This window comes from Eleutherodactylus coqui, chromosome 1 (assembly GCF_035609145.1).
Source record: "Eleutherodactylus coqui strain aEleCoq1 chromosome 1, aEleCoq1.hap1, whole genome shotgun sequence".
Taxonomy (NCBI): domain Eukaryota; kingdom Metazoa; phylum Chordata; class Amphibia; order Anura; family Eleutherodactylidae; genus Eleutherodactylus; species Eleutherodactylus coqui.
The window spans coordinates 70,558,837-70,585,670 of record NC_089837.1 but is presented as its reverse complement, the minus strand read 5'-3'; the positions used below and the strand labels follow the sequence as shown (position 1 = coordinate 70,585,670).

Sequence of the window (26,834 nt, the reverse complement as noted above, 5' to 3'; positions counted from 1 at the left end):
CCTCTCCTCAGGATGGGTCATCAATAGTTGATTAGCTGAGGTGCAACATTGGGACCCCAAATGATCAGCTGATTGTGGTGCTCACAGAGGGCACCCAATATATGGATACAGAGTGGAAGCAGTTAGCTCTGACCCCTGTGTAGTGGCCAGCGATGGTAACTGCAGGTGCAGTGCTCATCAAAATCAATGGGATCTATGCCTGCAATTATCAGCGCCGGCCACTACACAGGGGTCGGAGCTAACAGCCTTTCCCCCCATAACCATGTGTTGTGGTGCTAATAGAAGGCATCCAATTAGCTTATTGGTTAGGGTCCTAAATGGTTGACCCCAGCTGAAAAACTATTAATGAACCATCCTGATGACAGTTTATCAATAGTATTTGCACTGCAAACCCCTTTAATCGAAGGACAATCCTCCTCTCAAGTCGTCACCAAGAATCTGTGGAATACTTAATTTATCCTAAAATCAGCTATTGCAAACAGACCCCCCTCTTAATAGCTGATTGCTGGACCCCAGTAGTAGCACTGCTTGCAATCAGCTGGACTACCTCTTTAAGTCTACGGCTACCTTTACTCATATTCTGTGACCCCCTGGAATGTGGAGTCAATACAGAGACAGGAGAATAAATGACGTTCCGGCATTCCATCCAAGCAGTGATATAGATATAAATATAAGTGCACCGTGTCTTGTTTTCTACCACAAGCTTCCTGCTGCTAAATTCAATCAGTCTTCACTCTGATGTAGTTCAGAATGTTTGCCGTACACACTGACAAGGCTTTAAATCAATATTTGCCATTCTCGTCAGGTGGAGAAGGACAAAATAAAGAGTAGTAAAACTAGGAGAAATAAATACATTGTCATGTGCGTACGAAACGGTTCATCTGTATAAATGAGAGCTGTTATACAGTATGCAGAGATGTAGCAGAGTGTCGACAGCTTGTCATTCTGTACTCCGACACTCCAAGTCGTATCTCAAATGGAAACGTCCAGCTTTTACATGGAACCATAGAATAGTAGAGTTGGAAGGGACCTCCAACCCCCTGCTCAGTGGAGGATTCACTAAATCATCCCAGACATCTACATATATCCATCAAGAACACCTAAAGGTCCTTTTACACGGACTGATTGGGCCTGAACGTAAATACAAATGTTCGTTTGCCCTACAACTGGGCTGTGCAATAGGACAATCAGCCAACAAACGAGCAAACACTCGGCTGATTGTGTCATTTAAGCGAGTATAAAAATGCTCGCTGGTCTCAGCACATTACCCCATGTAATCAGGGGCAGCCGATCGATGACAGACATACAATCCTGTTAGCCCATGTGTCATGCCCATAGAGCAGCTAATAAACGGAATGGGAGGACTGGAATACCCAGAGAGGCATCAAAACTGAGATTATTTACCCTGGAAAATAGACGACTAAGGGGCAACCAAATAACTATGTATAAATACATGAGGGGACAATACAAGGATCTCTCCCCATGATCTGTTTATACCCAGGACTGCGACGGTAACAAGAGGGCATCCTCTATGTCTAGAAGAAAGCAGGTTTCATCACCAACACAGAAGGGGATTCTTTACTGTAAGAGCGGTGAGACTGTGGAACTCTCTGCCTGAGGACGTAGTGATGGCAAAATCCATAGAGGAGTTTAAGAGGGGACTAGATGGCTTTCAGGAGCGCTATGATATTACAGGATATAGGCATTAGGTGACCAGTGGGTTGTTGATTCGGGTCTTAGAGTTGGGTAGGAACTGAAACGTTGGTCCACGGATTATTCTGACTGCCATATGGAATTAGGAAGGATTTTTTTTTTGCCTTCCTCTGGACCAAGTGGGGTGGGGGGGGGGGTTGAAACAGGCTGAACTAGATGGACATTGCCTTCATTCAGCCTAACATACTATGTTAATCTGCCTGTGTACATAGAGGAAACGAGTGCTGACTGACATGCTCATTGTCGGACAGTAGTTTTTAGCATGGCGCTTATTGGCCCGTGTGAAAGCACCATAAGGTTTTGTGTACATCGCATTTTTGGCATATTTGCTGGGAAAAGCCCAGGCTTCAACTCCAAACCTATCCATACGGCTCTGTTCAACTGACAGAGGAGCGTCCTTTTGGCCTCCATCGGTTGGTATATGGGTCGTCTTACACGTCTTACACAGGACGATTCTCAGGTGCTTCTGCGCCCAACAGCCTTCTCAGTGATTATCATTCTCTTGCTTTCACGCAGGAGTGAGGATGGCTCAATGAATGGAGGTGGAGCAGGTCGTAGATCGTTCCAGCCGCCAACCTACAATCACAGTAAACAGGCAGTCGTTCACAGAAGAATGACTGCCTCTTCACATGGGCCAATTGTCATTTGATTTTTAAGCCTGCACAATGAATTATCGTTCGTCGTTCAGTCACTGCCGACATTTACACTGAACGATTATTATTCAGATTCCTGCGATCAGTGAGAATCTGAACTATTATCAAGAGTGTAAAAGGGCCCTATTGTCTGTATGTTATGATTTTTTTTAGCCACTTTCCGACTAGAAGTGTTACCTCCCCTCAGGCATAGACTACCTTGATGTTTATATTCTATGGGCAGCCAGGAACTGGATAAACTATATAGAAATACATAGTTGACCATGTTTGCCTACAGTAGACATCTAGAGGCTTACCATAAAACAGCCTATACTGCGCAATATACTTTTTTTTGCCTATGCACTAACTATATGCCTAACACTTGTATGCAAATTATGCTTTTTTCAGATTCTCCATTTATAGACAATTTGTTTATCCACGGATTGCTGTACACTCAGGTGCTTCTGTAGCCTTTTCCAGCTTTACGCGTCTCTATCATGTATCTTCTGAAGCCATCTAAAAAAAGTTGCATCGAGCCATGCTTCACAATACCTAGTCTCTCTTCAGAAAAACTGATTTCTCAGTAACCAGGCTTCTTGCTTTTATTTATAGGGCAAAGCACCTTTGAAACTCTCACATTCAATCTCATCTCCTTAATCAAAATGCTTTTTTGCCAATTAGCTATTGGAAAAGCCGTTAAACACAGAGGTTCATTTACATTGTCTCCTTGCACTGTGAATGATTACTCAATATCCTCAATAAAGGAAACCGCAGTTTATTAGTAATCAATGCAGAAATCCTGGTGTTCCACAGGGTTCACATACTTTTTCTTGCAACTGTATCTAGCTAGTACAATTCCTTTAATTTAGCTTGAATAGGACCTGACTGGTGTTCATTCAACAGTCTAAAAAACTGGATGGATAAGGACATATACAGTATACTATAGAGCGGATATTGAAAAGTATCACCGTGGGCATACAAGTGTACGTGGTGGGTATACCTACACAGGATTCTTGGTCAGTGGAGAGCGGAGTGCTGCAATACTACAACAAAGTAGGAGTAAGGTCTTGTATCACTAAGAAGTTTAATTTGTTCCAAACAGTAAAGCAGAAGAGACACAGAATCCCTGCAGTGTCCTGAATGATGATTCCCTTTAAATGTGACAGCTAATTAATTAAGCCTTGAAACTAAATTCATCCTCACAAGCAGAACATATTCTAAATCCCTCTCATAGCCGGGGCAGGATCTCAGGTGTCTGAAGATCCAACTCATTTCTGTCAAAACCCAACAACTGACAATAAAGTATTAAGTAGGATCAAGTAATGGAAAATAATAATGACTATTACACGGCTCGCATCGTGAAGGGAATACATTAAAGTCCCGGCAGATGAAAGCGCAATACCGGGGAAGGGGGACAATGGAGACGGAGGTAAAGGTGGCACTTCTGCGAGCAGCCGGAGACATAACAGGCAGAAGGATTGAGGTCAGTGACCTTGAAATGAAGTTGACTCAAGGTCATAAATTGTTAATCTGAAGAACAAAGCGGGGAAGCTTCAGGAAAGAGCAGAAGTGACACCAGTATAAAACGTGATACAAAGACAAGTAAGGATACAAGCCTATAAACCGTCCATGGTATTATACACCCATTAGCCATAACCTAAAGCCACTAATAGGTGAAGTAAATAACATTATCACATGACAATGACACCTGTCAAGGGATAAAATATTTAAGGCAGCAAGTGAACAGTCAGCTCTTGATGTTGATGTGTTAGAAGCAGGAAAAATGGGCAAATGTAAGGGACTCGACAAGGGTTTAACTGTGATGGCTAGACAACTGGGTTAGAGCATCTCAATCATCTGAAGTGTTCCTGGTATGTAGTGGTTAGTACCTACCAAAAGTGGTCCAAGGAAGCTCAACTGTTGGACTGGCAACAGGGGTATGGGCAGCAAAGCTGACTGTTGTGTAAGGTGACTGAAGGATAGCCCATCTGGTCCGATCCAACAGAAAAACTATTACACAGAGATCCGGTTGAGTCCATGCCTCAATAGCTTTTAATGATATGGCTGATCGCTATAATGCTCTATTATCCTCACTGCTCTACTATTAGTTCCTGTAGCTTTACGACTTATTAACACAAGCGTATATCGGCTGCCGGTTTCGAGGCCGGACAATATACGCTACCATCTGATGCACTGGAGTCCAATGCAGACGTATTCCCATGGCATAAAAGCGCCTGACCGGCCAATATAGCTGGGCAGCAAAGATAGTCCTGGAACTATCTTTTCCAGTCGGAATATGGCTGCTGCCATAGACTCCAAATGGGAGCCAATGATAGTTACCGGAGAAGGGAGTTGGGAGAGGGTATAGCAGCGTGACTGCTAAACTCCCTAACCCTTCTTTCGTCCTCTCTGCCCCTTGCCGGCTGTTTGCAACGGGAGGAGGCCCCCTCCCATTGCCCGCTGCCAACAAACGCGGAGAGGGGGCGAGAGCTTAGCACACTAGCTCCCACCCCAACCCGCCTCTTCCCCTTGCAGAAAGCCGGCGAGGGGGCGGGAAGGGGGAGAACAGCTTAGCAGAACTAAATTGTCTCCCCCCTGCCCAACAGCATTGCGGGCTCAGCGTATATGTGTTGGCCAGGGCCGTCTGAACGGTCGCACAAACGTTAGATTTGTGCGCCCGTTCACGTGTTTTTAAAGCACTGGCGGTCGCACCTAAAAACGCCAAAGGCCGTGTGAAAGAGCCCTTTTAGATATACTGCTAGAAATCAAGATACAGTAGAGATTGGATGCTCATTATTATATATCTAATGAGGATAGGCTCATCACTAAGGGGTAGACCGCGTCCACTCTAAAGACTTTATTGGTTGAGGTCTTGTAGTAGGGAAGTCACTTTTCTAATATACCCTCCTTTCCAACTCTGCCTCTGAGAAATATTCTCAGAGCATACAATGGAGGGGCTTTTATATGCTGCCCACTTAGATCACATTACGAAGTGGGCTTTTTAGTGCAGAAGTTCCTATCCACATTTACAAGACTATACTTCCAGCGTGTAACAACCCCTACCGCATTTGACAAGAACTCTTCTCAAAGAAAGGTTTGGGACAGGAAGTATATTGAGAAGCTGCACCCTATCCCAACCCGATCGTGGTTAGGGCTCCTTTGTTGTAACTCAGTTATTGACTTACAAAAGAGGGACACTGCATGATGAAAAGATTTTGGTCAAAAATAAAACCTACCCCTTTACTGTAACCATTTCCTTCTTTTAGGATACTAGAAGACGGAAGACTCTTTTTGGCTCCTTCCAACCCTAAACACCCCCAGTCACGCCCTCCCCACCCCCAATTATTTAGCAAGCAGGATGCATTATCTGCAAATCCCAGGAGTTGTGATTTCCGTATTGTGCACTAATGAGGGCAAGTTGTAAACATGTATAGAATGGCTGGGTAATATTAAGCGGTAGACACCAGCGGTTCTCCGTGTAAAATGAGACTTAGGGGTGAAAAGGAATTTGCATGCTCCACTCAGAATAATCCTAATCCTAATGTTTGTGGGGTTTGCCATGGAAGGTATGACCACCATAAATTGTGCCATGTTTTCTTAAGAAGGCTATGCATCTGCATTAAATTCAGGGCAGATTGTTTTCTTCACCCCTCCACAACCTTATTGGTTTATTTTAGGGAAAGGGGGAAAAACAAATTTTATATGAAATGATCTACAACTCACAGCCCCGTAAAGGTGAGCCGACGAGCGCCAAGATAACAAACACAAAATATTTCCATCCTAATCAAAAACTATGATTAATTATGATGCGGAGGACCTTCCGTGAGCAGTCTATTAATTATACATAAAACCATTAATTAGATACAAAGATGGTAATTTATTGTCATCGCAAAGGGCAATAAAAAAAAAAAAAAAAAGTGTTGATAAGCCTTTTAATGGCTCGTACTGCTCTTTGAAAGTGAGATGGAAACTCTGAATACAGGAACTTCAAAATGACTCATTAATGTTTTATATGTCGTAACGGGCACGGATTTATTAAATAGAAGTAATCATTTCCCAGCTGCAAACAGGATTAAGAAGAAATCTAAACACAAAATCAGCCTCTCAATAAGGGGTGTTTTTTTCCGCAATGGGTATAGGAGCGTGATAATGTAATTTAAAGGTGGACCTTTGTGTACTGCATGTTAACTAATGAATGGAAATTGTGCTCCTATTTTTTTAGAATTCTGCACACAAAACGCCTCAAGTTCATAAGTTATTGAAAAGAAAGAAATAAAGCGGAAAGATACGGAAACCTTGTAAAACGGACGCCAAAGAGCTGACTGTCTCACAACAGAAGTGAATGGTTCCTTTTGTTTCCGTTCGGGGATTTCATCACAGCGCTGTTTTCAGACCCCCGAGCGGAGTCTCACAGCATGATCAGTGTGAATGCTTCCTAACCCTATCCTTCTTGAAATATATGGGAATTGTTACAAATCCTTGTACTACCGCCTCCACTACCCAACAGGGTGTCACTCAACCTAAGCAGTCTATACATCCCCAACAATCAATATACCCCCTAGTCCATTTGAGCTCCTTCACTTGGCAGCATTTTTGGTTCTTTTTTCCAACGGCATACACCAAAATTTGCAATAAGGAAAGTTCCCCTTTTCTGAGACGGGACATACACGGTTACTCTTCTGCATTCATTGTATTTTGTATTCTCACTCTTTTTACATATCATATTATACAGCACCATGGAAGAGCATAGCATTATGTAAGTACAGTGAATATCCCATATTTTGGCACCTAATAACTTGAAAAACTAGCATGTCATTAACCCTTTCCAATCCACTGTCTGACGTCTAAAGACATTATGATTTAGGGCTGTACAGCTCTGATGTTGTAAGATGCCCCTCTTGGTTCTCTTACTGTATATTGCCAGCCTCTCTGCTGTCGGAGCCTATCCAATGTGTCACCTCATGCAGTACTGGCTTTAGCCAGCAGATAGCGGCGTTGTTTAACAGGAGAAAAAGAGTAAGCCCCCTAGGAAAGCCAAGATACAAATTGGATTGGAAAGGGTTAAAGGTTAACTAAGTAAAAACAAACAAACCAAAAACTTTTCACATGTCAAAGAGACATGCCAAAAGTATTGATTTTTTGAACTCCGGGTGCAGAGACGCTCAGTAATTGCTAAAACAAATGGGCAGAAGTGCTCCGCTAATTGTTCGTCAGGTTCCATCATTGCTCAGAGCAATGTACGGGACCCGTAGATGGTCCATGAAGTCTGCACACCACTGGACAAGCTCAGCTGCCTGTTTTAGTGATCACTGAGGGTCTCAGCACCTGAACTCCTACTGATCAATATTTAACATGTCATTGTGACAGGTCAGATGTTTTTTAAGCTTATTTAGGCTTTTGAATAGTGCCATACTTGGTCAACAGGAATTTAGACTTGGCAGATCTTCAGCAGCTCAAATGCTGCTCATAGAGAAGTCTCCATATGTACCTGTCTGCTCCAACATCAATGCATCAGCACCATGCCTGCATACTAGGGTAAGATTGCTGATACTTCAAATAGATTGACCCTGGTGATCTAGCAACGACAGCACTGAGGAGATGATGCCTGTGCCCGATATATACTCTACACAGAGGCTCCAAATATGTAGCCCAGACATGGAGCTAATGTGCATGCTTATGGCCACATGCATTTAAAGAAGCCAGGAGGTCACAATTAGGGACTTTTCACACATGACAGAATTAGTCTAAGCAGACATTTCTGTGTCACAATGTTATCCCTATGGGGATTGAATTCATTTTACAGTTTCATGGAAAAGGTAAAAAAAATAAATAAATCACCAAATAATTAAAGGGGTTGTCTCGTGAAATCAAGTGGGGTTATACACTTCTGTATGGCCATATTAATGCACTTTGTAATGTACATCGTGCATTAATTATGAGCCATACAGAAGTTATTCACTTACCTGCTCCGTTGCTAGCGTCCCCGTCGCCATGGATCTGTCTAAATTTGCTGTCTTCTGGCGTTTTTAGACGTGCTTGCGCAGTCCGGTCTTCTCCCTGGTGAATGGGGCCGCTCGTGCCGAAGAGCTGGTCCTCGTAGCTCCGCCCCGTCACGTGTGCCGATTCCAGCCAATCAGGAGGCTGGAATCGGCAATGGACCGCACAGAGCCCACGGTGCACCATGGGAGAAGACCCGCGGTGCATCGTGGGTGAAGATCCCGGCGGCCATCTTGGTAAAGGAAGAAAGAAGTCGCCGCAGCGCGGGGATTCGGGTAAGTAATAAATTTTTTTTTTTAACCCATCCCTTGGGTTTGTCTCGCGCCGAACGGGGGCCTATTGAATAAAAAAAAAACCGTTTCGGCGTGAGACAACCCCTTTAAGTGTTTACCATAAAAACAGGATTTAAATGAACAGTAACTTTTCATACAACTTCTGCTCATCTAACAGCCAATGCTTGTATAATCAATCTTGTAATATATTTACATGACTTTTTTTTTTGTTTTATTGCTGAAGATCAAGTTTAAAATGCCTGCCACTATGGGGTCTTCCTTCCAGCATGCTTTGCAATCCACTGCCTGTTGTTGGGGCATTCTGCTTCTCTAATAACAGGTAGGTTCTAGAAGTGGGTTTGGGCTATATTCACAGGCTGACCCGTGCACTCAGAATGAGCAGGGCTCTGCTTGCGTCAGATCGTTACAGATTTGTTGACATATAGGAAAGCGGACACGGAGAACTGGTCTGTGTATGACATTATATGACATACCATTTCTGCAAGTACTTTGCTGAATGTCGGACTCCTCAGTTACTTCATACAAAGGGACGAGCATTCAAAAGCTAGCTTGCAGCTGATAGGAGCAGAATTATGCAAGGCAACATGGGATGTATCAGAGAGGAAGTCCCCATCCCTACAGTACTGACCCCAAATGTAAGTGGATTGCAAACAGCAGAACAGCATAAAAACTGGAAAATCTAAGTGGAAAAGTGAATTGCTAGTACCCAAACTGGGTGCAAATGTAAGAATGCTACAGTTTGTTGCTGTTTAGAATTCGTGTGATGTTTTCTTTTTAATGGTATTGTCTCTTTAAAAGGAAGCGGGAACCGAGGAATAGAACTGAGCAGAAAGGGACAGGAAGTAGAAGGTGGACAGAAGGCAGCTAAGCTGTAGATAGGAGAAGAAACTCCCTACTTACCCTTGGTGCTATAGGACTGTAATAATTATCCTATGGACAGTTTTCCTCTGGTGAACAGGGAAAGGAGGCTGAATATAAAGTCAGTTCCAAGCGACTCCTCCACTCCCTCACTGCCCACGTCAAATCCCCGCCAGCGGATTGGAGAGAATTCATCCCTTGTCGGCTGAACACAGAGTTGCTGAAGGTATCCCATGCCAATGGCCCTAAAGACTGTTTGCTGCTTATTCCAGTTAACCAGGATAAGACTGTGATCTAAGCACCATTTACGCTGACTTTTGTAACTTTATTGACATACTGTGACAACACAGATTATCAAGCCAAACACAAGTCGGTTCCCTGTTCCACAGTTATTAAACTAGTTGCTCATTCTCCAACGACGACTCTTGATAGCTATGTGAGTTACCCTCCGAGCCCCCGGGCTACTGCAGCCAACAGGACCTGCTTTAAGACCTGGCCATCCTCTGAACCAATATGGCTGGAACCGGTTCATGAACCCCCCACTAAAGGACCATGACCTTGCTTATGGAGCTCGGTCTGGCGCTTTCTGCTCCAGAGTGCGGTACAGTTGTCACTGACCTGGAAAACCCTGAACCCATTGTCGGCTCCGTCATACATAAACAGCAGCGGCCAGTGAGGACCGGGGCGGGTTATGCCATTTTTTTTTTTTAACTTTGCTATGCTTTAAACAATAAGTCATTTTCTAATTACACATTTTCTTTAATTTCATATATGTAGGGGGGTGTGGCTTACCGATGGCAGGATAAGACGCTCTTCAGCTCAGCTCCCGTTCTGTCCACCACATTTTCAAGCCAGGCACCAGCATTTAGAAAAAGCAGGCACTTAAACCCCTTATAATGGTCAGGAAGAGGACCCAGCCCCACACTGCAGCGTCAGTGGAGAGAGACTCCAGCGGTATAAACCGCTTCCTCAGCTCCGCGGCCCCTGCCGACAGACAAGCGGCAGACAGGGAGGAGCATACCCCTGAGGCAGTGCCCGCATCTCCACCAGTGGAGGACCAGCGCTCACACCTCAACGGAGACAGCGGTATCCCCGCGGCTCACGCGGCTTCAGAGAACGGAGGTGAGGGAAGGGCGGGGGAGAGCTCAGCGGTCGCTGAAGTCCCGATAATGGCAGCCATGCAGGGACAAGAGGCACACCCTACCTTCACAGTGGCCCCAGGTTTCTCTGCCGATGGACTCCAGAGGCATGCAGATAGCACCCCACAGGTGGTGGGGGACGAGATGGAAGAGGGGGCAGCAGACCACAAAATGTGTGCAACAGCGGCTCCCTGCACGGCAGATGGAGCTGCTGACTAAAAAATGGCGGCGACCCAGGCAGCCCTGACATGTGAACCACCCAGCAGCACAAGCAAGAAAGGGAAGCCTGAACCGCACCATACCCCAGCTGACAACCACAAGAACAGTGTGAGTACCAGGGGTTCACACCCCACATACATATGCACCTCATACCAGAGTCCCCCAAATAAGGATAGGATCACTAGTGCACCTTTGTGGCATTCATCCCCCCCTCAGGACCCTTGGGGGAATGGCGCTCCTTGCTCCCCCCCCTCTCCGAACACGTACACAGAGGACAGTGAATGGGACTAGAAGGCTCACATTAGAGCACTTCCTACTAAAACTGAAATTAACTCTTCATTCTCTCACCTTGAACAGTCACATAAACAAGCAGTGACGCAGATTCAAAAGGATAACAACAGATCGATCACGGAGTACAAGCTATAGAAGAAGCATAGGAACATACTAGCTCAATTCTTGAATCTCACAGGCAAGTCATTATGACCCATTCCACCCAGATATCTAATATTCTTGCACAGATCGATGATTTAGAAAACAGACACTGGAGGAATAAAATCCGCGTGAGGGGCCTTCTAGAAGACATCACCAATACACAGCTGGAGCGGTGGGCCCAGGATTTTTTCGGGTCTCTTATCCAGAGACCCAGGGACAATCCTATTGAAATCGACCGTATACATAGAACACTCGGCCTGAAGACCCTCGACCCAAAACGCCCACGGGACGTTATTTGTCGTATACATTTTTACAAAGTTAAGGAGGACATCTTAAAACAAGCCACAAGAACAGAAAACCTGTCCTACCATGATGCGCCTATCCGCCTGTTACCAGACTAAGCTAGAAGAATCTTACAACTTCGCAAAGCTTTAAAGCCGCTGCTGAAGGCTCTTAAAGGGAAAGACATACCATATAGATGGGGCTACCAATTCCAGTTGGTGGCATGAAAGAATGGCAAATCCGCCACTTTTTGTATCACACGACCTTTTAGATCTAGCTCCCACTAGCTCTATGGGAGTCCTTTGGTCTTACCACGTTCCGTTCTTTGGGGCCCTGCAGGGTTTCACAGAGGGGAGAGCAAACCATTCTTGGCACCTTAATGACAACCTCCTTAAGGATCCTCTTTGTGTGGATGAAGTAAAGCAAACAATCCAGAATTACATAGCCGACCATGCTCAGGACTCCTCCTCCCATCCTATCCAACGGGAAGCCCTAAAATGTGTGATTAGGGGAGTATTTAAAAAGAAAATATACACAAGGACTTAGAGGTTTACTGACTAGATTGGGCAATCTCGAGTCCTCCAACAAGACAGTGGGGTAAGATCCTCTCCACCTTAGACCAGCAATCACTATACGCTAGAGATAGATGGTATGGGAGCTTTTACGAACACGGGAACAAATGTGGCCGACTTTTGGCCAGGGCTCTCCACCCCAGGACATCTACTCCTAATATACTCTCACTAAATTCTCCATCTAAGGGAATAATTCACTCCAATAAAAACACATTAGATTGCTTTAAACAATATTATCAAAAGCTTTATAACTTGCGGGGGGGCCGGGATGATGGACAGACCCAAGATACATCAGCAATTAAGGAGTACTTGGATAGGTTCGCATCGGGGGCGCTCCCTGTGGAGGCTGTTAATTATTTGGAGGGTAACATTTCTGAACAAGAGATAAAGGAAGCAATTAAAAATGTAAAATTAGGAAAGAGCCCAGGCCCGGACGGTTTTATCCCACGCTTCTATAAGATGTTTGGTGACCTCCTGAGCCCTTCCTTATCTGAGGCCTTTAACTCCATCTCTAGAGAATGCCCTTTCCCACCTCAGGCCGTACAGGCAATAATCACAATTATTTCCAAACAGGGGAAAGACCATACACTCTGTTCTAACAACCGCCCCATTTCCCTACTAAACATTGACACCAAAATGTTCTCAAAAATTCTGGCATCTTGCCTGAAACCCCTTATTAATCGGGAACAGTCAGGCTTTGTCCTGGGCTGTGAGGCAAGGAACACTACTTTTAGAACAATCTCATTGATCTCGCATGCTCACCTCTCGGGGACCTCCTTATGCTTATTATCTGTGAGAAGGCATTCGATAGGGTGCATTGGGGGTTCCTGGAGGCGACCCTGAGGAAGATTAGGTTGGGGCCCAGATTTATTGCCTGGGTCATGGAACTTTACTGCGACCCCTCAGCTAGAGTCAGAGTGAATGGTGCCCTTTCTGCCCCGCTTAAAATAAAGAACGGAACAAGACAGGGGTGCCCCCTTTCTCCCTCTATGTCCTGGTGATGGAGTCCCTGGCCAACGCCCTTAGGAACAACCCAGACATACGTGAGTTCCAATCAGATACTTCTGAACATAAGCTCTACCTTTTCGCGGATGACCTCAATGTATATCACAATCCCCCGGATCGCAATCCCAGTAGCCCTAGAGGAATTTGAGAGACTCGGTAAAATTAGCAATTTTAAAGTCAATATAAGCAAATCGGAAATTCTTAATATAACAATCCCATTAGAGGTCGTTTTGGCGGTCAGCAATTTCTCTGCTATGAAGTGGAGGAAGGACCACATTAAATACCTGGGCATTAATCTCACCAGCGACCCTAAAATCCTATTCGAAGCAAACTTTAAACTGATGATCAATAGTTTTGGAAGAGATCTGAAGAAATGAAGACCCCTTACGTTACTATGGTTTGGAAGAATTAATGCACTAAAGATGGATGCTCTGCCTAAGTTTCTATATCTCTTCCAGACTCTACCGATAAGAATCCCCAAAGTGTACCTGACAAAACTCTGCAAACTCTCAACAGAGTTTGTCTGGGGTGGAACGAGAGTGAGGGTTAAATTTAAGACCCTTATCAGAAGGAAGGGGGAGGGAGGAAAGGCTTACCCAGTTTCTCTGCTTATCACAGGGCATCTATATGCAGATGTGTCCTAGATATTCTTCACAATAACCCCGCCAAACTATGGGTGGAGCTGGAGTGTGAGAAATTCTCCGCCCTCACGATGGGCTCTTTCTGGCTAGCAGGACACCTTTACTTTCGCCACTTTTGAAACAGATCCTGGAGGCATGGAATGGTTTCGCCACTAGTTCGGGTTTGGTCTCTCGTCCTGGTCCCTTAACATCGCTGGTTGGTAACCCCGACCTTCCGGTCCTTCTAGAGGGTTCCCCTCTATTGACGAAGAGAGATACCCCGGCTCTAAGAGTCAGGGATGTAATGTGGACTCTTGGAGTTCGTCCAATGGACGAGATCCTGGATGGAAGGGGCCCTCGGACAGGAGCGTGGTTCCAGTACTTGCAAATTAGACATTTCATTTTGTCCCTGGGCCCTTTGGCCCTCCTCCGGACCCCCCTCTCCCAGTTTGAACAAATGTGTGTCTCCTCTACAACGGGCCCAGCAAGGGTCTCCCCATTGTACAGTCTTTTACTGTCTGTGGAGACATGAGATGGCCCTCCTGGATTTGTTGGGGGCTGGGAGAGAGATTTGGGGAGACCCTTTCGGGAGGAGGTTTGGAACAAGGCCTTCACATTAACACACATTGGCGACCTCCTCTAAATTCCAAGAGACTAACTACAAGATCCTATCTAGGTGGTACAGGACTCCTGCACGCCTGGCAAAAATGTTCCCCCTGACCCCGGACACTTGCTGGAGATGCCATGGTGGAGGGGCGATTTCTTGCATATTTGGTGGTCCTGCCCATTGGTCCTACCACTGTGGCAAGATATCATTAACCTCTATAATGCGGTTTACAAAGATAGCGTGATCCTCTCACCGCCGGCGGCCCTGCTGTCCATGATACCGGTACTCCTATCAAGGACCAAAAAAAGTATTCTAAAATTTTTTCTCATTGCCATGAGACAGACGATACCTAGCCTTTGGAAGTCCTCCTCTTGTGGATCTTGTGGTTGGAAGCCCTCGACAACATAAATCGAATGGAGGACCTGAGCGCAACAGATAAAGGTAACAACCAAAACTACTTTACCACATGGACGGCGTGGATTCTATTTAGGAACTCCACAGAATTGAAAATTTGGCTCCTCTTAGGTTTGACTGATGTGTTACGTAATTGGAAACTTGGCTCTGGGCCCCCGACCTCTGACGATAGACGCCCCCCCCCCCCTCTGACGATAGACGCCCCCCCTCCTTTCCTCACCCTATCCTACCCATGTTTCCCCCTTGTCCGGATATGTGTACTTGGTTTCAGCATCTACTTGCCTGCATTTTATATATTCTAAAGCCGACCCCATGGCCCTGGAGGTGTTAAGCCGAAGCCCAATAGGTGTGAGGTGGATTGGGACATCGACGGCAAGCCCAGGAACCCGGGCAACATATGTTCTTTTCTTCCTGTTTAAATAGGCTTCATCATTCTTTACTGCAACAGTTATTCCAACGATGCTGTAATATGTTCTTGCATTGGAAAACTCAATAAAATAATTTGAACTATAATTTCATATATGTATAGTTGTGAGTGTATAGAGTTGCTTAACAGCCGACAGGACCAAGGACAATATATCAATAAACTTTTCTAGACCTGTAAAGGAAAATCTGCATAGTCGTTCAGTGACCCATTCCTCTGTACCTGTTTTAGGCTTTTTCAAAAGAAAAAATTCCCAAAATTTTTTCCCCTAAAACTGCCAATGCGATGGTTGTGAATCTAAAGTCAAAACTAAGAAAAAATGTTTTTTCCCTGTGGTACTTGGCACATGTACTCTGAGTGGTGACTCCCATGCATGCACTATTAGCCTTCTCTGCATAATATAAGTCATTCAGCAAGCAAGAACAATATACAGTATGTTTGACATTCACCATACAAATATACAAAAAAGATTGTATCCATTACAGCTCATACACAATGTAGCTCTCATATTGTTCCAGTGCACAGGATGAATAGATATAGGATGCTCTGGAGTGCTAGCATTATGTAACTACCTCAATGCTTTACTTACGAAAATAATGGAAGATGACATAAGTAACGTATTGCTGTGTAGCAGTTGATGTACACAGAGGTGATGAACTAGCAGAGCGTTGCCAGAGCAAGGAAAAAACTGCAAAAAACGATCTTCAGACATATCACAGGTGGAGCCATGAGCTAGCCTCTAGTTCACCAAAGGAACGAGATGTGCTAAATTGGAAAGAGCTCAACCCTTTTGCCACGGTTATGAAATTTCTCAACATGGAGAAAACAGAAATCATCATCTGGTTTCCCGTCTCACTCAACACACCGGCCCTATCAATCACACCCGCTGTATATTTTTGCCCAGTCACATAAGTCCACTCTCTTGCTGTAACATCAGATTCCACCCTTTCCTTGAAACTCTACATAGAAGTCCTCGCCACTTCCTGCCATCTCCAACTCAAAAACATCTCTTAGACATGTTCTTTCCTCAACCCTAACTCAACAAAATGCTACTGCATACACTCCTCTCTCATCTAAACTACTGTAACATGCTCCTCTGTGGCCTCCAAGCCAACACTTTTGTGCCCATCCAATCCATGCTCAACTTTGATGTCCGACTAATCCACCTCTCCCTATTACTCCCCCTGCCTCTACCCTCTGCCTTCACTTGTAACCTTTCATCCAGAGAATCCAGTTCAAAATATTATCAATGACATTTAAGGTAGTCCACAACCTGTCCCACCCATACATCTCTGACCTAATATCCCGATACCCCATGCCAGTGTTAGGTTAGATGGCACCCTGTGTAGAATTCATTATGCTGCCCCATCATTAAAAAAAATGAAATATGTTGCACCTATAGGTATTCTGCGTACATTTGATCAGCATATCCACACTAGAAGAGCTCATTGAATGAACACTGTACCATAATCAAGCTCATGACATAAATACAGCACCCGGACTAAGCTGATAACATAAATACAGCACCAGAATTAAAGGGGTTGTCCCGCGCCGAAACGAGTTGTTTTTTTTTCAACCCCCCCCCCCCCCCCTTTCGGCGCGAGACAACCCCGATGCAGGGACTTAAAAAAAAAAACGCACAGCGCTTACCTGAATCCCCGCGCTCCGGTGACTTCTTACTTACCGGTTGAAGATGGCCGCCGGGATCTTCTCCCTCGGTGGACCGCAGGGCTTCTGTGCGGTCCATTGCCGATTCCAGCCTCCTGATTGGCTGGAATCGGCACGTGACGGGGCGGAGCTACATGGAGCCGGCATCCTGCACGAGCGGCCCCATTGAGAACAGAAGACGACCCGGACTGCGCAAGCGCGGCTAATTTGGCCATTAGACGCCGAAAATTAGTCGGCTCCATGGAAACGAGGACGCTAGCAACGGAGCAGGTAAGTGAAAAACTTCTTATAACTTCTGTATGGCTCATAATTAATGCACAATGTACATTACAAAGTGCATTAATATGGCCCCACTTGCTGCCGTGGGACAACCCCTTTAAGTGACTGTGTTGTAGGTACACTGATGGACTGATAGCAACACCCTGGAACATCAAAAGGGAGGAGACGAAGCCAGGAGGAGGATAATTCACTCAGCTCCACAAGACACTGCGGCATGAAGGAAGATGATCTCATGGCCAGGCGAACCTAAATAAGGTGATCAACCCCAAGACAAAACCACCTCCTCTGCTCTCCTCCAGTCTGCTCCTTACATGATCATCTCCAAGATTTCTCCCATGCATCATCTAAAGTGGATATAAAAAGTCTACACACCCCTGTAAAATTCCAGGTTTTTGTCATGTTAAAAAATCCAACCATGATGAATCATTTCAGATTTATTTTCACCCTCAGTGTGATCCATTATCTGTACAATTCCATTGAAAAACAAACTAAATGCATCTAGGGTGGAAGAAAAAACCAAAAAACTAAAATAATGTGGTTTCAATAGTGTGAACACCCTCTTTTATTTGTGGACGTGGTTGTGTTCAGAACTAGCCAATCACACTTAAGCTCATGTTAAACAGTAGTCAGCACTCCGCTGCCGGATTCTGATTTACCCCATATAAAGTTCCGATATTCTAGCAGGATTTTCCTGTTATTTTCTTAGTTGCAATTTTCAGCAAAAGCCGTAAAGCGCTTAGAACACATCAAAGGGATCTGATTGTTGGAAGGTATCAGTCATCAGAAGGGGGCCAAAAATGTCCAAGACATTACATATACCATGGAACACAGTGAAGATGTCATCAAGAAGTGGATTAAATTTGGCACAGTAGTAATATTACCAAGAAAGGACCGTCCGTCGGAAACTGATGAAAAGACCAGAAGAAAATTGGGATAGAAGGCTGCCAAGAGGCCTGCAGCAATGTTAAAGGAGCTGCAGGGATTTCTGGCAAGTCCTGGTTGTGTAGTGCATGTGACAACCATCTCCCTTATTCTTTATATGTCTGGGCTGGGGTGTCGAAGGGCAAAACAGAAGCCTTTTCTAACAAAGAAAAGCATCCAAGCCCGCCTATGATTTCCCAAACCTATGTGGAGTCTGTGGGAGAACATGTTATGTCTGATGAGACCGAGGGGGAACTTTTTTGGCCATAATTCATAAAGGTATCTTTGGTACAAAGCTAACACTGCGCATCACCAGAAGACCACCAGACCCGCAGTGAAGATGGTGGAGGAGGCATTATGTGTGGGGCTGTTTTTCTGCTGTTTGAAATAGTGCTTAAGTCAAAGGGGTGAAATTTGTGACCTGTTCCAAATATCAGTCCATTTTACCAGAAAACCTTTAGCCTTTTGCTATAAAAGCTGTGGATGAATTTCACCTTTCAGCACAACAATGTTCCAAAGCAGACCTCCAGATCAACAAAAGAATGGCTTTGCCAGATGGACAAAGTTTTTGGAATGGCCCAGTCAGAGGCAAGACCTGAATCCCACTGAAAAATCTGTTGGTTGCCCTGAAGAGGCTGGTATACATGAGATGCCCTTTTGCAAGGAAGAGGGGGCAAAGATTGCCAAGTCAAGATGTGCCATGCTGATAGAGACTTGCCCAAGAAAACTGAATGCTGTCATTAAGTCAAAGGTTACATCAACACAGTATTAGTTTCAGGGTGTGCATATTTATGCAACCACATAATTTTAGTTTTATTGTTTTGTTTTTTACATTTTCCACCCTAAATGATTACAGTTTGTTTTTCATTGGAATCTTTGATTTTTTTTTAACATGATAAAAACATGGCATTTTAACAGCTGCGTGTAGACGTTTTATATCTACTGTATATTCTGGAACTCGCTACTCCAACATATCAGACCCACCTGGAAAGCTTCAAAATGAACCTGAAAAGCCTACTGCCCCAAGTATCTGAGCAGCTTCTACTGCCACCTACCGTCTCCTTCCCCTTCCTTTGTACATTGCAAGCTCTCATGGGTAGGGTCTTCTCTCCTTTTGTACCAGTTTGTAACTTATTTAGTTAATGTTTCTTGTATTTAAACCCCAGTTCTCATATGTAAAGCACCCTCAAATTAATGGTGCTCTAAAAGAAGTAATTTCCGACACTGCAAACATTGCTGCTTATTTAGGGATTACAAATGACATAAAATGCAGTGGCCCCTTTTATGGATCTGAGGGGTTCGCATTCCCATGAAACCATATGTGACAGGTTGGAAGGTCCTCTTCAGTTGGCTTTCCTATTTCAAATCTCAAAAAAGTTGTAGGACCACTTATTTATTTTTAGTATGGATCCAATGGAGTGGATGATCTCGCTCGCTGATGAGTGGGTTGCAGGAATCTGGTGGGGAATGATCTGGCCACAGATGATACTTGACGGTTCTTTTCTTTCTATGGAAAATCCTTTCAGACGTGAAGCATTACTCATCATCTTCTAGAAAATTCTCAGAAATCTCTTAGTTTTACTTCAAACGAACAGAAAATAGACTCGGAGACACCCTAGCTTGGAAGAGGTTTTTTTTTTGCTCTTGGACTGTTCAAGTCCAGTGCTCAATAGGGCACAATATACAGTAATTAGTTTTTAAGAGAAACTGCCCCTTAACTTCAGCGGAGGCTAAGCGTTTATAATCCCTACAGGGAGTCTATTTCCTTAGTTCAAACAGAGCCGAGATCAATGGCAGAGAGAAAGTTTTCAGTGGAAAGAGTTAGTAACTCGCTTCCACCCCACCGCTGACAAGTGAAGAATGACACTTCGTGCTGAGTAGCCCATAAAAAAAAAGTTAATTCCGACACTCACCTTGAAGCACAGATAAAAGGCTGAATGATTGCTGATGGCGGAAAGTGCGGGCACAGAGACCGGTTCTAAATCATGGAGCGTTCAGCTAAAACGTAAAAAACCACAACCCCTCCAGCACCCCTCATCCTGCCAATGTTTGTTAAGACCATTAACCCTCACCCCTCTTATTTTCCCATTTTGCTCTGAATCAGTTAGAGCAGGTGCTACTACAGTAAGTAATGAAATACAAGACCGCGTTGCGATACACCAAGGTTCTACGTACCTTCAGAAAGGGCTTCGCATTTTGTGTGTCCTTTTTTTGCATACGGATAAATACCTGCTAAAGCCATGTTCATACAGCACAAGTCATGGCAAATTTTTTTCCGTTGCAGATTCTGTAAAAACCACAGCATGTGTGTACCGTACTTATGCCGATTTAGCACTTTTCAATGGGTAAATCTGCATGTGGAATTCCTGACAAAGGTTTCTAGCTGGCTGGGTCAGAAGGGGTAAAATGTCTCCTTATGGAGACCGCCTAGTAAGCATCATGAGACTTAAAAGGCCAAGCAATGCTCCTCTGGGAAATGTGGTAAGCAAATAGGAGATAAATATGGAAAAGACTGGCTTATATTCCCAGTCATAGGAGAAGGCCTGTTAGAAGGTCGGGCGTTGATTTATAGGAAATTTTATTAGCAATTGTAACATCTTCCATTTGCATATCATTTTTTTTTTCTGCATGTAGATTTCAAATCCACGTACAGAAAATGTATACTGCGGCGTGGATTCCTAATGATAGTAATGGAAAACAGATTTGCCACAGATTCCATATTCCAAATCCGTGGCAAATTTTCTGCCATGTGAACAGTGCAGATAGGGCAGAAACTGATTTGATTATCGAGCAAAGCCCATTTCAAACGACCATATTTTCGGTTCGTGTGCTATCTGATTCTGAAACACTATCTTTTCTCCTTAGGGAGAGAACCTAGACTGTGAGTGAGAAGACTCAAAAGGCCATTCATGCTCCTCTGGGTAATATGCAAATAAGGGAGATGGAAAAATACCTCCACAGTGCCACCTATTGGAAGGCAGCATCCCTTCAAGCCTTCTTAGTCTCCTCACTCACCATCTAGGTGAGTGAGGAGACTCAAAAGATAGTGTTTCTGACCCCCGTCCCAGGCCTATCACTAGCAAAGCCAGACTCCTACTGTACACTGATGAAGGGCAAATACCCTGAAACAGCTGTCTGTACATGGAGTTTTGCTTTGCTTTTAATTACAAGGCTTAGTTACAAGGCTTGTATAAAGAGTCTGACTTTGGCTTGAAGGAATGCTGCCTTCCAATAGGTGGCACTGTGGAGGTATTATTCCATCTTCCTTATTTCTATCTGAGTCTAGAACAGACTAGCTAATGGAGTCATACTAGTCAATGTGCAAAGTCACACATCTGATTTTTCACTCAAGTTAATGGAAATGTAAACAAAAATGGCCAGCAAACAGACGCCGTATATGTTGCCTATGCCTATATTTCACGGATCTGTTGCCAAGGACAACAGGAAAACATGAATTGGGGCCCGATTTCAGTTTTAATTTTGTGGACATAATAAAAGGGGTGACATACGATACTAAAAGCAGTTGTACTGTATGGAGGTCATTGGGGATCCACAACATGCATGCGTTTTCATACACATGTGAATTTGGTCAAATGGGGGCTTGAGTATTAGGGTCAAACAGTGATCAATCAGTAAAAGTGGATGCCCCAAACTATACACAAAACACTACAATGCTATTTGCTTCCTTTAGGCCGCCTGCAGACGAGCGGGTTGGATCCGGCAGCGAGAATTCTCGCCGTGGGACCCGACCCGAAAGCCTGCAGGGACGAGCGCGTACTCTCCCGCGCCTGGCAGCCCCAGCTCTTTCATGTGCCGGCTGCGGCGCAGCCGGCGCATGCGCAGACCGGAGCTGGCGGCCGGGTGAGTGCGTGCCCTGCACGAAAATAGGACATGCCGCGGTTTGTTTGCCGCGCGAGATTTCGCACGGCCGTCTGCATAGGAGTGCGTATTGTAATGCACTCCTATGCAAACCTTCAGTGGCGGAAATCCCGCCGCGGGATTTCCGCCCGTGTGCAGGCGGCCTTACTGTTGGTTGTATACACCTTCATTTTATATATAAATGTGTGTGTGTGTGTGTGTGTGTGTGTGTGTGTGTGCGCATGTATGTATATATATATATATATATATATATATATACATATACATACACACACACACACACACACACACACACACACACACACACACACACACACACACACATACATACATACACACACACACACACACACATATATATACACACACACCTTAGGCCTCCCGCACACGGCCGGATTTGCATTGCGGAATCTCCTTGGTGGGCGTCCACCTCTGGACTCTGCAGCAAATACTGCCCTGTAGAAAGCTATTGCAAATCGCGATTTCATCTTCATGAGCGGAAACCGATTGCGATTTTCCGCTTGCAGAGAAGCTGTCGCAGCACGCTGCAATTCTGTGCAGGCTACGCACAGTCGGCTTCCATTGAAGTCAATGGAAGCCATCCATCCCGCAGCACTTCCGCAGTGAGCACTGCAGAAGAAATCGCAGGATCCGTGTCATCGCATACCACCAGAGGCTACTGCGCATGCGCGATGGCAAGCACATCCGCAGCGCCTAAGACGACAATGGACAGGTATGCAGGGGTCACCGGCCGAGCACCAGGTCAAACTCCGCTGTGGGAATCCCGCATGCAGGGTCTGATCCGCCTGTGTGCAGGAGGCCTTAGCCTGATGTGGTGTGGTTTGTTATCTAAACATCTCTGCTCTCCTGTGTATGTATAATGTAACTGCTTGCTAAGCCTCCCGTGCATCTACGGGTTACGGCACGGAAAAATAGTCCAGCACCACACTCTTATGAAAGGTGTCTGAAAGAAACTCTGCCCTTGTTGCCCACCTCCATGACTCAGAGCTTAGCTCCAAGTCCAACTTCAAGGTGGTCTTGGGTTCATGTTGCCCGTTGTTTGGGCAGCATGAATCAGGTGACAGAATCCCATTAAATATATAGCAAACTGCACTTGCACCGAATCCTGGATTTTCTGGTCACAAAGTCATTTTCAACTTTGCTTGCATCTTGTCGATGTAGATAAATAATGTAAGCAGCAGGGAGTCCACTCTGCAGCAAAGGGGGAAAGAGGCTTCTTGACCCATCCTTCCTGCTGGCATCGACAAGATGGGAATGCCAACAGATCTGGAGGGGTGAAACGGAAAAGGCCAAACAGGGAAGAAGAGGAGGAGCAATTGGAGAAAGCAAGTCTGAGGACGAATGGGCTGGAGGAGCCTGAGAAAAAGGCAGGGGAAAAAAAAAGGCAAAAAGTGGTGAGCAAGTAGAGGAGGATGAGCAACAAAAGTGGTATAAAGGTGCAACCTTCCAGGGAAGAACTTCTACACAAGTGAAATTCAACTTCTCCTTTATCTGTTATCAAGTAGCAAAAAAATATGTTTCGGGGCACAAGACCCCTTTATCAGTTAAGCTGGGGTCTGTATTAGAGCTAGTGAGCATCAAATACAGACTATCGAAAATAAAATACAAAATGCAATATGGAATGTGTGGGAGGGGGAAAAAAAAAAGAAAAAAAAAAGTACTGTATAGTGAATAGGAGGAGAAAAACATAATGGACACAAAATAAAAACATGTCAACTCATGCATAATATAAATACGTAATACAGTTTGAATAACATTTCAAGTGGAAATAATAATGAGGACACAACCCCCTGCCTCCCCTTTCCAACAAACAGAAATTGGGATTACAGTAATCAATAATGATACCTACCTCGGCAATTAGGGGGCTGCTGAAAGGCCAACTGCATGATGAAAAGGCTGTGGTTGAGTAGACACAGAACAAGACTATACAGAGCAGCCAGAAGAAATGCTCCTGAGACTCTATCACAATGGGTTTTTTTCTTACACAAACCCCCTTCTCCTGCACCAGCTACCTTGGGACACAAAGCCTCAGTCATGTGAGTGGTCTCCACTGCTCATTGCCAATCAAATTTAATAGCTTTGATTAGTTGTGAGCGCTGTAAACCTCCCAATCGACTACATACTAGCACAGGGCTCATTACCTAATAGGGGGTGTAGTAAACCCCCCCACTATGATACAATCATGGCTACAATGGTATGTGGTCGGCCCCACTGAGTAGACGTGGCAGGTCTTTTTGAACCCAAAGATGACTCCAAACACTTCATACAGAACTGCTCAGATGGGTATTTTAGTTACTGTACCTCATCTTACACTAATCAGATTGGAGGCTCTAGTCATATCATTCACTAATAGTGGAGTAGTGTGCAACACAGATGGAGCAGAGCTGAATTTGTCGTTCCTTTGGTGTTGCACTGCGCAGCTTGGTAGCTCGCAAAGGTAAAGCAATGCAGTCCTATGTAGAACCATAGATAACACAATTAGACCATGATGAGTTTTGTGCCAAATGACAAACTGCTACACCGATATATTCTCCCGAAAGTTACCTTCCACAAATTAGACCGTTAGCAGAAAAGTTTTTAGCAAGACACAAAAGAATAGATTGTGAGATGTTCCCCGGTTTGAACTTGGAGAGGTTGAGGTATTTGATTGCTTTTGCTGACTGACTGTACCTGCAGTGGCGTTAGAAGGCCATTACTTACATGCTTAGTCCTTTCATCGGAGGCCAGGCTTGTAGAAGTAAAACTAAGTGCTGGAACTCCGGGCGCGTGTGACTGATGTCCAGTAGCTCCACAAAGAGACAATATCTTTTTTCTTCATTTTCAATGTCAGCCACTTCCACCTAGAGGGTGAAAAACCACAGCTCAGACCTTGAATCCATTCTGTGTAAATGGGTAAAAGCAAGGAGCATGATGAATCCCGTACACAATGAAACGCACAACGCTTTGTCAAAGTCCAATAGCTGGAAGTCAACAGAGCACAGGAAACGCAGTGGAGATCATCTGCTTTATGCAGAACCTAATGCAGTAAACACTATGCAAAGATAATGATGACAATGAGATTGTAATTAAAGGGGGGTTTCACCTTCCGGAGTAGTGTTGAGCAATTCGGACCAGTAGAATCCTGTTTCGGGTTGAACTTTGCTAAAACTTCAATTTGATACAAACCCGAGCTGAGCTTATAGCAAAGTTTGACCTTACACAGGGTTCTACTGGTTCAGTTCACTTGACACTAGTCCTGAATACCAATTAACATTAAGAGCCATAAAAGCTTTGTGTATAAGACCCCCATACTGTTATACAGGGCTTTTATGGCTCTTAGACAATGTTATACCCCAGTTTTAGTGAACTTTAGCTTTGGTTCGAACTAATTCGGACTGAGCCAAACTTTTTGTAAAAGTTCGGCGAACTGGCTGAATTAAACTTTTCAGAAGTGTGCTCATCACCATTCAGGAGATAATGTTGTAAAAAACAATAAGTAGGCTCATAAAGGTGGACCTGGATGCGAAGTACATGCATAGTGATAGAAATATGTACCCTGTCCTCCACCGCCCAGTGTCAATCAAACATCACATCAGCCATTAATACTAGTCAGTAGAATTGTTTCACTTGACATTGAACTAGTGTTGGGGAGTCCAAAAATAATGGGAGCTGCTGCAGACGAACAGGGGGTTGCTAAAATAAAAATGGAAATGGAAGCGGCTTGGATGCAGCTGAACAGGTATGCTGCCATTAGGACAGGTCCTCTATAATGTATCAACATGAATGGAGACCATTTCTAAACACATTACAAAATGGTGAAATCCACGTGTAACATGTAAAAGACGAAAAAAAACTTAAAAATAAAAAGCAAAGACGTAAAACATTAAGAATGAAAATCAGTTAGGGAACATTTCCAATAGTTCGCTACAGTATTGTTATAGTAATAATAAATGTATTCTTAGGTATATATATATATTATTTCATATGTTTCTCACATTAGCCTATGCAAACGAATATATAATGCACATTCTATGGTGGGTGTGTGTGTGTGTATATATATATATATATATATATATATATACACACACACACACATACATATATATACATATACACACACATATACACGCATATATAATTTCATAAGTTTTTCACATCAGCCCATGCAAACGTATAACACACACACATATATATGAGGGAGCAAGAGAGAAATATGTTGGTATATCTTCCCTCTTATAATCATATAAACCGTTATCGTGTTTCTGTTATGCACTGGTATGTATTAGATGCGGGCTCATACTCCCACATATCCTTTCCTGTTTAGGAATGTCCCGAGATAGCAGGTTCTGACTCCCTCCCTTTGGAGAGGAGTTATTAGAACAACGAATACAGAATGAGCCAACTCTTCCCCTTAAGTTTAACTTCTTAGGAATTACGTGTTTTAGTAGCAGCATACACCTTAAAGCGTTAACATGTTAGTCATTACATGCTAAGCCAATTGTGTAGATTGTAACGACCCTAATCTTGCTTACAAGGTAAAGCATAAATGTGTCTGCCTTGTAATAACGTCAGAACAGCTTCATTGTCGTATGATACTACCTGGTGCCATGTTTCAGTAATTTGTGTACACAACTTCTCAGATACAATCCGGAGCAGACAATGAAACACTATGAAATCCCTTTGATGATTTCCCTAACAGTTTGTCCTAAAGATCCTAACCCACAGAAGAAAATATATTCTTTCAATGGTTTTATGGTGATGGAAGTTTGGTTCAGTAGAACCATGGAAGGTCCAAGTCTTACAGTCATAATACAAACACTAAAATGCAGAAGTATTATGAATAGTTCAAAGGGTTTATACGGGACTTTTACTACAGATGA

At 44.2% G+C, this 26,834-nt stretch overlaps 1 protein-coding gene across 1 annotated transcript in view; it reads right to left on the bottom strand.

Annotated features, from left to right (window-relative positions):
* Nucleotides 1–26,834, bottom strand: part of NBAS (NBAS subunit of NRZ tethering complex) — a 616,392-nt gene that overhangs the window by 55,224 nt on the left and 534,334 nt on the right. Inside the window, exon 49 of the mRNA XM_066597064.1 lies at nt 24,676–24,815. Coding sequence (XP_066453161.1) covers nt 24,676–24,815 — 140 coding nt within the window. The remainder of the gene's footprint in view (nt 1–24,675; nt 24,816–26,834) is intronic.